At 45.7% G+C, this 11,404-nt stretch overlaps 1 protein-coding gene across 2 annotated transcripts; it reads left to right on the top strand.

The window, feature by feature from the left end:
* The first annotated feature begins 1,494 nt into the window (after positions 1–1,494).
* On the top strand, positions 1,495–9,669 carry LOC125428564 (zinc finger and SCAN domain-containing protein 2-like). Of its 2 annotated transcripts, none has more exons than XM_048488879.1 (4): positions 1,495–1,631; positions 2,588–3,554; positions 6,591–6,717; positions 7,723–9,669. In XM_048488879.1, exons 2-4 carry the CDS (start codon positions 2,805–2,807, stop codon positions 9,531–9,533), a joined length of 2,688 nt encoding a protein of 895 aa, XP_048344836.1. In that variant the 5' UTR covers positions 1,495–1,631; positions 2,588–2,804; the 3' UTR covers positions 9,534–9,669. The 2 variants fall into 2 exon arrangements, with proteins under 2 accessions (XP_048344836.1, XP_048344835.1); XM_048488878.1 differs by having other exon boundaries at positions 2,583–3,554.
* The last annotated feature ends 1,735 nt before the right edge of the window (positions 9,670–11,404 follow it).

The raw sequence follows: 11,404 nt of genomic DNA, 5'->3' as shown, positions 1-11,404 counted from the left end.
ACACACACACCTAGGCTGGCCTGGGCATGATCCTTTACCTGGGAGTAAGCTCGGTTTCTGGCAATGGGGCTTGCTTCTGAGTAAACCCTCCTAGGTTGCTTCACCAAGCTTACTCCTGAGTAACATGTGCCTCAAAGCCAACTGTTTTTTCTAAACTAAAACCTCAGTATTCAGGTTAAATTGCCGTGTTGACACTTTGCGATAAATAAGTGGGTTTTGGGTTGCAATTTGGGCACTCAGTCTTGAAAAGGTTCGCCATCACTGATATATAACATTATAACAATGTGCGTATCAAGTTCTCTGAATTCCTAGCATTCATTAAAAGAAAAATCAATCTCTTAATACTCCTTTCCCCTTATATCTTCACAACAAAAGGGGCTAGAAAGTTACTATTTTTGCAAATTAAAGACAGGAATTTAGAGAACATATTGTTAGAAAGTTACATTGATATGATATTCAATTGCCAGTAAATCCCACCACCATCACCACCCCACACCGATGATAGGCACAGGGCAAAGGCCCTGTCCACAGAGCAAAAGCTCTGACCGGTCACAAAAATAACCATGCCAGGCAGAGGGGAGGGCTAACACAGGACAGTCTTAGCCAATGGGCAAACAGGTCCCCAGGACCACCCATGCCCCCACTCCCCCAACAGAGGGAGGAAAACAAGAGGAAAAGCCGACTGCCACTGCTGCACAAACCTGATCCGACCAGGGCCATCTTGGTGGTGGCCTCTCTCACCCACGTTCTTGGGCAGCCAGATCATGGCTGCAGCTGCTCATGCCCAACTCATCCAGGGCATATAGGGTTGCAAATTCCAAGGTATAAAAAATTTTCTGGAGATTTGGGGGTGAAGTCTGGGGAGGGACAACAACGAGGTACACTGCCTATTCTCCAAAGTTGCCATTTTCTCCAGGGAAACTACGCCTCTGTACTCTGGACCTCAAATTCCAGGCCTCACCTGGAGGTTGGCAACCTTAGGGAATGACAACCACGATCAACCCCCTCCCCACACCATCATAATGTATATACTAGAAAGCTTTTGTCATGGCGCCCTGAAGGCAAACGAGCTGACCCTTCCGCACACGCAAAATAATGCATTTTCAAACCACTTTCACAACTGTTTGCAAGTGGATTTTGCCATTCCGCACAGCTTCAAAGAGCACTGAAAGCAGTTTGAAAGTGCATTATTCTGCATGTGCGGAATTGAGAGAGGCTTGAGAACAGTAAAAAAAAAACTTGCTGGGTTTCCTTCTGCCTAATTACACATTTCTGTTCCCTCTGCGCCTATTTCAGTTTCACTGGCCAGAGCCCCTTGTGCTACAGTTCAAAAAGTGTGAGTTTCCAAGCGCCACAATCGTCTTTCTTCTTTTTCCCCCTTTTTTGTGCAGCGGAGTAACCTCAGCTACATCCCTGGAGTCAGATGATGTTCAGCCGCTATGAAGGGGTTAAAACTACAGAGCCCTGGGTCCTAGAGCGGCCACGTAGGGAGGAAAGATGAAAAAACATAACGGCTCCTTCCCGTCTTTTTGCAATAGATAACTGTTTGCATATTTATTTTGCATTTTGCAGCGGGGAGGGAGCGAGGGCGTCTATTCCCGGGGATTGCCGGTAGGCGAGGCAAAGGACAGGTGAGTGGAAAGAGCTCTATGTGGACGGGTGGTTTTTATTCTCACGCCTCCAAATCTTGAATCTGGAACAGTGAAGATATTATGTTTCTGTTTGGTCACCTGCCCTTAAAATTAAAAGAGGAAAGCTTTGTCACTTGCTTTCCAATACTTGGGTCCCAATATCTTATCGTTTTTGTCCGTTAAATTAACAAAATGTTTGCTGACTTAATCATGCTTGCTAAAATAATGTTGTTTAGCTTTTATGGAGATTCTGCAGTTTTGAAAGGAATGCAGTAATAGGATTCATCAAAAGCATAAGAGCTCTGCTGGATTGCATTGGTGATCTAGCCCAAGATCTTGTTTCCCACAGTGATGCACCCAGGTGTCTCCAGGAAGCCCCAAGCAAGATATGAAAGATATCAGCCCTCCCCTGCTGCTGCTCTTCAGCAACTGATTCTCAGGGATACACTGCCTCTGAAACTGGAGGCTTCGTTTAGCCACCTTTAGAAGACTTGGATTTATATCCCCCCCCTTTCTCTCCTGTAAGGAGACTCAAAGGGGCTTACAAACTCCTTTCCCTTCCCCCCTCACAACAAACACCCTGTGAGGTAGGTGGAGTTCTCAGAAGAACTGTGACTAGCCCAAGGTCACCCAGCCTATGTGTGTTGGAGTACACAGGCTAATCTGAATTCCCCAGATAAGCCTCCACAGCTGAAGCGGCAGAGTGGGGAATCAAACCCAGTTCCTCCAGATTAGAGTACACCTGCTCTTAACCATTACACCACTGCTGCTTTAGCTATGCCCCCTCCAACATGAATTTATCTAATCCCCTTTTAAACGCATCTAAGCAAGTGGCCATTACTTCTTCATGAAACGAGATCTGGGTGTTTCCCGGAAGTTTGAGTCTTCACGCCAATCAATTCTATCTCTGTTTTGGTTTCCTTTTGTCTCCATTTTTGTTGTTGACTGCAGTGTAGAGTTATCTGGAAGTATCATTGGGTCCCATTGTTTGTCGAAGAGCCCTGATGTTTTACCATCGTGTTTGAAAGATCCCACCAGCCTCGTCAGATCAGTCTCTTGCCCTGATGGAATTTCAGGGGTCCTGTGGGAGAGCCGAGGTGTTCCACAAGGATTGGTGGTAAGGGGGTGGTGTCTGTGCACCAGTGGGGGCTGTGCTGCCTCTTGAGAAAGATAATGGCCACAGCACCAGAGACCACGGTTGATGAAGAATCGCTGAAGCAGGGAAATCTAATCAAAATGGAGGAACAGGACTTTACAAGCTCCGAATCAGGGAAAGAAATGGAAAAAGCAGGGAAGACTGGTGAAATTTTATCTGGGGAATCTCCACAGGTTGTGAAGCAAGAACCGGAGGAAGAGCCATCCCAAAACTGGGATGCCCAGTTGCAGGAATTCCTGAAGATGCTTCAGGGCCCTTGTTCTAGGGGGGACAGCCCACAACTGTCTGAACTGAGGCTGTGGAATGATAGTGGATCATCTCCAGTGCTTTCTGAAGGAATGACAGAGGCCACCAAGTGGCTCAGTGGATTGTGGGCTTCCCAAACGCAGTTGGTTTCCATTGGAGAAGCAAAGCGGGACCAGCCAGCCACGTGCTGTGGGAAGGAGAAAGAGAAAGTCCAAACTGGAGATGCTGTTAAGGCCGAGATACGTCGCCAGCATTTCAGGAAACTCTGCTATCGAGAAGCTGAGGGCCCTCAGGAGACTTGCAGGCAGCTGCGGGAACTTTGCTGTCAGTGGCTGAGGCCCGAGAGCCACACCAAGGAGCAGATCTTGGATCTCCTGACTCTGGAGCAATTCTCTGCCATCCTGCCACCGGAGATGCAACACTGGGTCAGGGAGAGCAATCCGGAGAACTGCACCCAGGCAGTGACTCTAGCGGAGGATTTCCTTCAGGCACAGCAAGGTGCCAAAGGATGGGGACGGCAGGTGAGGACAAGATCCCCCACCCCGCAAAGAATTAGGTTATCCCAGAAGAACTGAACCTCCCAGAAGTGGGGGGGGGGGGGGAGCCCAACGCTACAATGACATGAAGAGTGAAGTATAACATTAGAGCAGTCAGTTTGGGGTTTTTATAATAGGTGGCTTCCAAATGGGGACAATGTTTATGGCTTCCCCATTACTGGGGCTGTTCCAGATTAATTCCAGCAGCAACAGAGTTTCCATGTGGCAGGTTTCCCTGCCCCAATCCCCCAGAACTGATCCTTTCTCCTGGGCTGCTAGAACTTTTGCAATTTTTTAAAAAAGGGCATTAGTTTATTGTTAAATCAGTGTACCATTTAACAATAAATGTATCAGGGTCTCTGAATTCTCAGCTTTCATTAAAAATAGCAAACCTCTATCTCCTTCTCTTGTGAAGATGCGCCTTTTCCCTTATATTTCTTCAAGGAAAGGGGCCAGAGTCTTTATGTCACAATCTTTTCCCACTTACACAGAGCCACCCTCCACAACGTCTCTCCCATAGGTTCAGGGTTACAGGCAGTGGTGGGATTCAAAATTTTTAACAATAGGTTCCAATGGTGGTGGGGCCAACGGGGTCGGGTGGGGCATGACGTGGTGGGGGCGTGGCCTGGGTGTTCCGGGGGTGGGGCATTCCAGAGCTGGGCAGTTCCAGAGCGGGGTGGGCATTCCTCACTTGATGAGATTGGTTGTACCCAAGGACAGAGATTACCCCCTTGTTCCTAGTGGAGTTTATCATTAACAACCGGTTCTCCAAACTGAGAAAATTTTAACAACCGGTTCTACTGAATAGGTGCGAATAGGCTGCATCCCACCTCTGGTTACAGGTAGGTTAGGCAGCCCCACTTCACTACCTGTCTTATCGCTTTTAAAATACATAGAAAACTGCCCATTTTACACCCTGGTCCTATGTCTCGCTCAGAGAGACATCACCAGACAGCGTGGCCTACCCCTTTTTAAACAAGAATTAAAACTTGTTAATAGTTTGACCATGATTACCAGAAAAACGTGTTCACACTACATAAATCTGAATGGTACTATATATTTCTAACAAATATCCTCTAATGCAATACCCAGGTACAAAAAGGTCCTGATAATTAAGAATAAAGTAACCAACACGAGGCAGTCTGCCAACTGTATTTTATGTATATACTCATGTATATGTGAATACCTCAAAAAAATTCAAAACACAAAATGCATAATTAAATGCAAATACCAAATTCATATAATTCTTATAAGAACATAAGAACAAGCCAGCTGGATCAGACCAGAGTCCATTTAGTCCAGCTCTCTGCTACTCACAGTGGCCCAGCAGGTGCCTTTGGGAGCTCACGTGCAGGAGGTGAAAGCAATGGCCTTCTGCGGCTGCTGCTCCCGAGCACCTGGACTGTTAAGGCATTTGCAATCTCAGATCAAAGAGGATCAAGATTGGTAGCCATAAATCGACTTCTCCTCCATAAATCTGTCCAAGCCCCTTTTAAAGCTATCCAGGTTAGTGGCCATCGCCACCTCCTGTGGCAGCATATTCCAAACACCAGTCACACGTTGCGTGAAGAAGTGTTTCCTTTTATTAGTCCTAATTCTTCCCCCCAGCATTTTCAATGAATGCCCCCTGGTTCTAGTATTGTGAGAAAGAGAGAAAAATTTCTCTCTGTCAACATTTTCTACCCCACGCATAATTTTATAGACTTCAATCATATCCCCCCTCAGACCCATATCCCCCTAAAGAGCCCCAGACAGTCTCCTCATAAGGAAGGTGCTCCAGTCCCTCAGTCATCCTCATTGCCCTTCTCTGCCCTTTTTCTATCTCTTTGATATCCCTTTTGAGATGTGGCGACTGATGATGATGGACTCTGATGGCTTTTTATCCCACTGAGGTCCCCTCCACAACCCCTGCCCAGGGTCCACTCCATAATCTCCAAGAATATCTTATCCCAGAGTTGGCAACCTTACAGCCCTGTAAAGGTGGTCATATTTTCAGCCTTGTTAAAGGCTGGGCCACAGAAAAATAGGAGGAGCCCCAGGCGATTAACATTGTCTTTCACCTGGCAACATACTTTGTCCTCACAACAACCCTGTGAAACAGATTAGGCCAGAGTTGTAACAGTTCTTATTACATCATAAGACATGTAGAAGAGGTGTATCTTGTAATTAATATTGATAAGTAATGTTTATAATAAATCTTTTATGCAGATACTTGGCTCCTTTTTGTAGTTGCAAGTAAAGATTCTACTGTCCGGAGTATCCAGTAGTAAAATTTCATTCATAAATCTTAGCAGTGGGTGTAGAACAGTTCTTTTATAAACATAAAGATAACTAGAACGCCTTGCGCGTTGAATGCGTTTTTGGCTGTTAAGCCTTCTTCAGTGTTTCTTGTCAGTTATTATAGCCATCAAAGGGATTAACGTCTCTTTTTTCTCAGCCAGGGCTTTCTATTCCTGTGGCTTCTGAAACTTTCTAAATAGTTTGACCATAACATTTTTTAAAAAACCATTGGATCCAGTTGCTTCGGGAAGAATGGAACTGTTCCAGTGTTCCCTTATTCTGGTCAGTGAATGCAAGAGGGTTTGGAAAAAAAATCAATAAATACTAGGCCCTTCTTCTTGAGTTTTGTAAAGTTAATATTTAGCAGAATCACTTCAGACTTATCAAGCTATCTGTATTTATGTTCCACTGTGATTTCCTGTCCCACCCCCTTGGGTCCATTCACTACCAAATTTTTGATTTCTAGCTGGACTGGCTCCAGCTGCTGTACTGAATCCGGTTCAAGGTGTTGGTATTAACTTTTAAAGCCCTAAACCGTCTGGGAGCAGCGTATCTGCAGGGCATTCAAGTAAACAATGAAACAGGGTTAGGTCTGCAACCACCCACCCAACATAATTGAAGTCATACTACTGTGTATTTTAGAGTTTGCTACAAGTCCCCAATTCTGCCACATAGTTCTCTGTCTACCTGCTGATTGCCTATTTAATTGCTCTCTCCTGCTCCCCACCCTCCCACCTTCAGATTAAGGGTATGTCAGAAGATATGTTTGTAAATCTACCCAAGACAAGCAAGGAATTGCCAGACGCAGCAAAGAAACAGCGTTTCACCGAAGCCGAGCAGTGTGTTGATGGAAGTGCAGATTTTTCAGGTAAGACTTCCCAGGTAGGGTCTGCCATGCAGAATTTCTGAAGTAGTTCTGGCTCCTTCTCTGTTGCTCACATGAATTGAACGTGGCCTCTATCAAGGACTGTAGTAAGTGAGCTGTGATGTGGTGTGGTAACGTAACCAGACTAAACTGGGTTTGGCCAGGTTTGTTAGAGAAAACTTAAGAAAAAGATATTAAAACAAGGCATGCAGTTCAGAGATGCATAGAAAAATAACAACACTAACATTCTGAACTACTTACTGAAGTCCTAACACAGCATAGTTGGTTCTTGAGGTGTAAAGTTTCCAGAGCTTAATAATAAGTGTCTCTCCGGCAGTGAGGGAGGTGAAAAAAACCCAAGAGGCTATTATTCTTTCTACGATCGTTAGAAAGTTGTTCAGCGTTGGCAGTAGGCCAAGAGAAGTAGCACAGTGTAGTGGTTAAGAGCAGCAGATTCTAATCTGGAGAACCAAGTTGGATACCCCACTCCTCCATATGAAGACTGCTGGGTCACCTAGTCACAGTTTTCTCAGAACTCTTTCAGCCCCACTTACCTCACAAGGTGGTCTGTTGTGGAGAGAGAAAGGGAAGGTGATTGTAATCGGCTTTGAGACTCCTTAAAAGGTGGAGAAAAGCAAGGTATAAAAACCAACTCTTCTTCTTCCTGTTTGGAGGTGGCTGCCAGCGTAGCAAGGTGCCAGCTGGGGAATCTTTGCTCTGCTTTCAGGATGCTCCTGACACTTGCAAGGCTGAGGGACCTTTTCCTGCCCTTGCTAGGAAATGAAGACAGAATTATACCAAAAAGGGACACTGCCACCCACAGGTCAAATTTAGAATGCTGCCCAATGTTTCACCTGTGTCAAACAATAGGCAGTCCAGTAACTGGTCAGTTGATGATCTGTGACTGAGCTTTTCTTTTTTTACCTGCATGCTAATCTTATTTTAGTTCACTAATCTCGGATAACATCATCTAGATTTGCTTCTGGATTCTTCCTTTTCCTTCAACAGGTGACGGGTGGCCAAGTGAAAATGATGAGCAGAAGCCTTTCGTGGAAAGCCCTGAGCAAGAGGGACCACAGATGATGTCGTTGGAAACGGCCCAAGAGAACGATACCCCATGTGGTGGAGAAAGTGATGAGAACCAGTGCAGGGCAAACAGACAGAACAGAAGTGACAACAATAATGAAGTGGCTGAGTCTGTCCCTTCTGACTGCACTTTCAGAAGTCTTGATGAAGTTACAGTCCAGCAGTGGGGAAATAAAGTGAAAGATGAAACGTGCGAGGAAAGCTTGACTCAGAACTTGTACCGACTTACAGGTGAAAGCAGCGACACGGGAGAGAAACCATACAAGTGCTGGCACTGTGGCCAGAGTTTTGGTAGCAGCTCCGATCTTGTGTCCCACGAGAGAACCCACGTGGGGGAGAAGCTGTATAAATGTGCCCACTGTGGAGAAAGTGAGAGAACCCACACAGGGCAGAAGCCTCATAAATGCTCACACTGTGGGAATACCTTTGGGTGGAACTCGCAAGAGAGAATCCATGCTGGTGAAAAGCCTTACACATGCCTAGAATGTGGGAAAAGCTGCAGTCAGAGATCAGACCTCCTTAAACATCAGAGGACTCACACAGGTGAAAAACCATACAAATGCGCTGTGTGTGGGAAAAACTTCACAAACATCTCAGGTCTCAAAGTCCACCAGAGAATCCACACAGGGGAGAAACCATACAAATGCTCGCACTGTGGGAAATGCTTCAGTTGGAGCTCTCACTTTATGTCGCATGAGAGAATCCACACAGCATTATGCTCGTACTGTGGGAAAAGCTTCAGTCAAAAGTCGGACCTCATCGAGCATGAGCGAACACATGCGGCAAAGGAGGTGTTTGCATGCTTTGCCTGCGGGAAGACTTTCAGTGTCAGTGCGGAACTAGTTGCACATGTACGGACCCACAAAGAGAAGCCTTTTGAATGTTCTGTCTGTGGCAAGACCTTCCGGAACAGTTTGCAACGGATCGCACATCAGAAAGTACATACAGGAGAGAAGCAGCATAAATGTTCCCAGTGCGGGAAAAGTTTTAGCCAGAGGCAGAGTTTGATTATTCATGAGAGAATCCATACAGGAGAAAAACCATACAAATGTTTAGTCTGTGGGAAAAACTTCAGAAATGTCCCAAATCTTAAATCACATGAGAGGACACATACAGGAGAGAAACCATATAAGTGTTCCTACTGTGATAAAACCTTCCGCTGGAGCTCTCACCTGGTGTTGCATGAGAGAATCCACACAGGAGAAAAGCCCTATAGATGTTCAGATTGTGGGAGAGCCTTTGACCGGAGGTCCAATCTTCTTATGCATGTGAGAATCCACACTGGGCAGAAACCTTACAACTGTTCCAACTGTGGAAAAAGCTTCACCTCCAATTCTGTTCTCCTTCGACATCAGAAAATCCACGCAGAAGAGGAACCTTGTACATGCTCTGAGTGTGGGAGAATCTTCTGGCAGCGGTTGGACCAGATTGACCGGACCAGAGAGAAGGGCTCAAAATGTTCTGAGTGCTTGAGAAGCAGCTATCTGAGCTCGGATCTGGTGGTACGGGCAAGAAACTGTGGAGAGGAAAAGCCGTTCAAGTGCTCTGTCTGCGAGAAAAGTTTTCGGAATAGCTCACACCTCCTCACCCACCAAAGTGTCCACACAGGTGTTCAGCCATATCAGTGCTCAGACTGTGGGCGGAACTTTGTGAGAAGACCCAATCTCCTAGCTCCCACGAGCGACCACACAGGGCAGAAACCGTACAAATGTCCTGATTGCGAGAAGGGTTAGATTTGGTACTTGGTGTTCTCAGGAAAAAACAGAACTGCTCTTGCTAACAGAGGTGTAGCTGGGCCAAACTGCACCAGGTGCACAGTCTATATTTTCTGCTCCCCGCCCTCATGGCACCCCCCCCGTGGCGCCCCCCCTTCCCAGACTTACCTTAGTTCCTTTCCTTTTCCTAGAACTTTTTCAGGTTGAAAAAAGTCCTATTCATAGTTCAGGCTTAAAAACGGCCTGATGGGAACTATACTTCCCAGGAGACCTTGTGAGCCCCAAGGTCTCCTGGGTACTGTAGTTCCTCAGGCTGTTTGTAGCCTGAACTGTGAACAGGCCCTTTTTTCAGCCTGAAAAAGTTCTAGGAAAAGGAAAGGAACTAAGGTAAGTGTGGGAAAGGGGGGTGGGGGGCACTGCGGGGGGGAAGGCGGAGGGGCCTGGGGAAGGGGTTGGGTGGAATTTTGCACCCACCACATGACCCAAAACCATGCGCCCAGTGCGTGGCGGACCCCCCCCCCCCCCGTCCCCTGGTAGCCCCACCTCTGCTTGCTAATGTTCATCTCTTGTCACCAGGAGCCAGTGTGTGGTAGTGGTTAACCATGAAGCTCTCTGGGTGACCTTGGCCAGTCTCTCTCAAACATTAGTGTGAGGATAAAATGAAAGAAGGGAGGACCATATATTCCAGGTTGAGCTGTTCAGATTAAGTTATTTACTTTTCCTGTCTTCTTCTCCTTGCCTTCTGAATTGGGTGTGTAAGATCCTTGGAGCAGGAATCTATGTTTTGCTTGTGACTGTGTTTTCTGGCCGCTCCTATGAAGGACAGCGCATGAAGTTTTGGGCAAATTGCTGATAGAATGGGACATTGTTCCCTCCTCTCCACTCTCACATAACATTTTGGAGATTGGTAAATATATATATATATAATTCAAAACTCCTTAAGTTCCTTTGGCTTCAGAGGGGGAAGTTCCAACACCTTTTGAACTCTTGTTCATTTCAGTGGAAGAAATCTGAAGTGTTCGTTTTGGTGTTGAATTGAGCTGGATGTTTAACTGGGGCTGGGAGGAGCAGTCTTTGAAGAGATTTCTAAGCTTACCCTCGGGGTGCTGAAAATGAGGTATCTTCACCAGGATCCTTCTTTCTGGGTAAATGTGAACCAGCAGCAGTTGAGTTGTCTTTTCTTTCTAAAAAACGGCCTAGTAATTTAAAAAGGAACTCTACTTTTGTTATCAGACTGTACATCTAAATTCAAAAGGATACCTTGCATTGATTGTTGATTGTTGGGATTTATGTGTTCGGTTTTCTTTATCACTTCAGTCATGTTTGATTAAAATCCAGTTGAGGTGTGTGTTTGTGGTCCATATTACGTTTTCTGAACCTAGCTTAGTTGGTTTTTAAAAAGGACTAAAAAGAACCTTCATTTGTTGAGGCAGTATATCTGAATACTATGTTGTTGTGAGTATACAATGGGGAAGCTTATTTGTATTGTCAAAGGCTTTCACGGCCGGAATCACTGGGGTGCTGTGTGGTTTCCGGGCTGTATGGCCGTGTTCTATCAACATTTTCTCCTGACGTTTCGCCTGCATCTGTGGCTGGCATCTTCAGAGGATCTGATATTAGGAATGGAAAGCAAGTGAAGTATATATACTGTGAGGTCAAAAGAACACTTGATAAACCAACCTGGACACAGAATATTATTTGAAAACACAGAAATTCTGGACCACTCTGACAACCACTACGTCAGACTACACAGAGAAGCCATTGAAATCCACAAGCACATGGACAACTTCAACAGGAAGGAAGAAACCATGAAAATGAACAGAATTTGGCTGCCAGTGTTGAAAAACTCTAGAATCAAGACAGTGACTAATCAGCTCCACACAAACACA

Source organism: Sphaerodactylus townsendi, linkage group LG03 (assembly GCF_021028975.2).
Source record: "Sphaerodactylus townsendi isolate TG3544 linkage group LG03, MPM_Stown_v2.3, whole genome shotgun sequence".
Lineage (NCBI taxonomy): Eukaryota > Metazoa > Chordata > Lepidosauria > Squamata > Sphaerodactylidae > Sphaerodactylus > Sphaerodactylus townsendi.
This window is presented reverse-complemented; position numbering and strand designations above follow the sequence as displayed.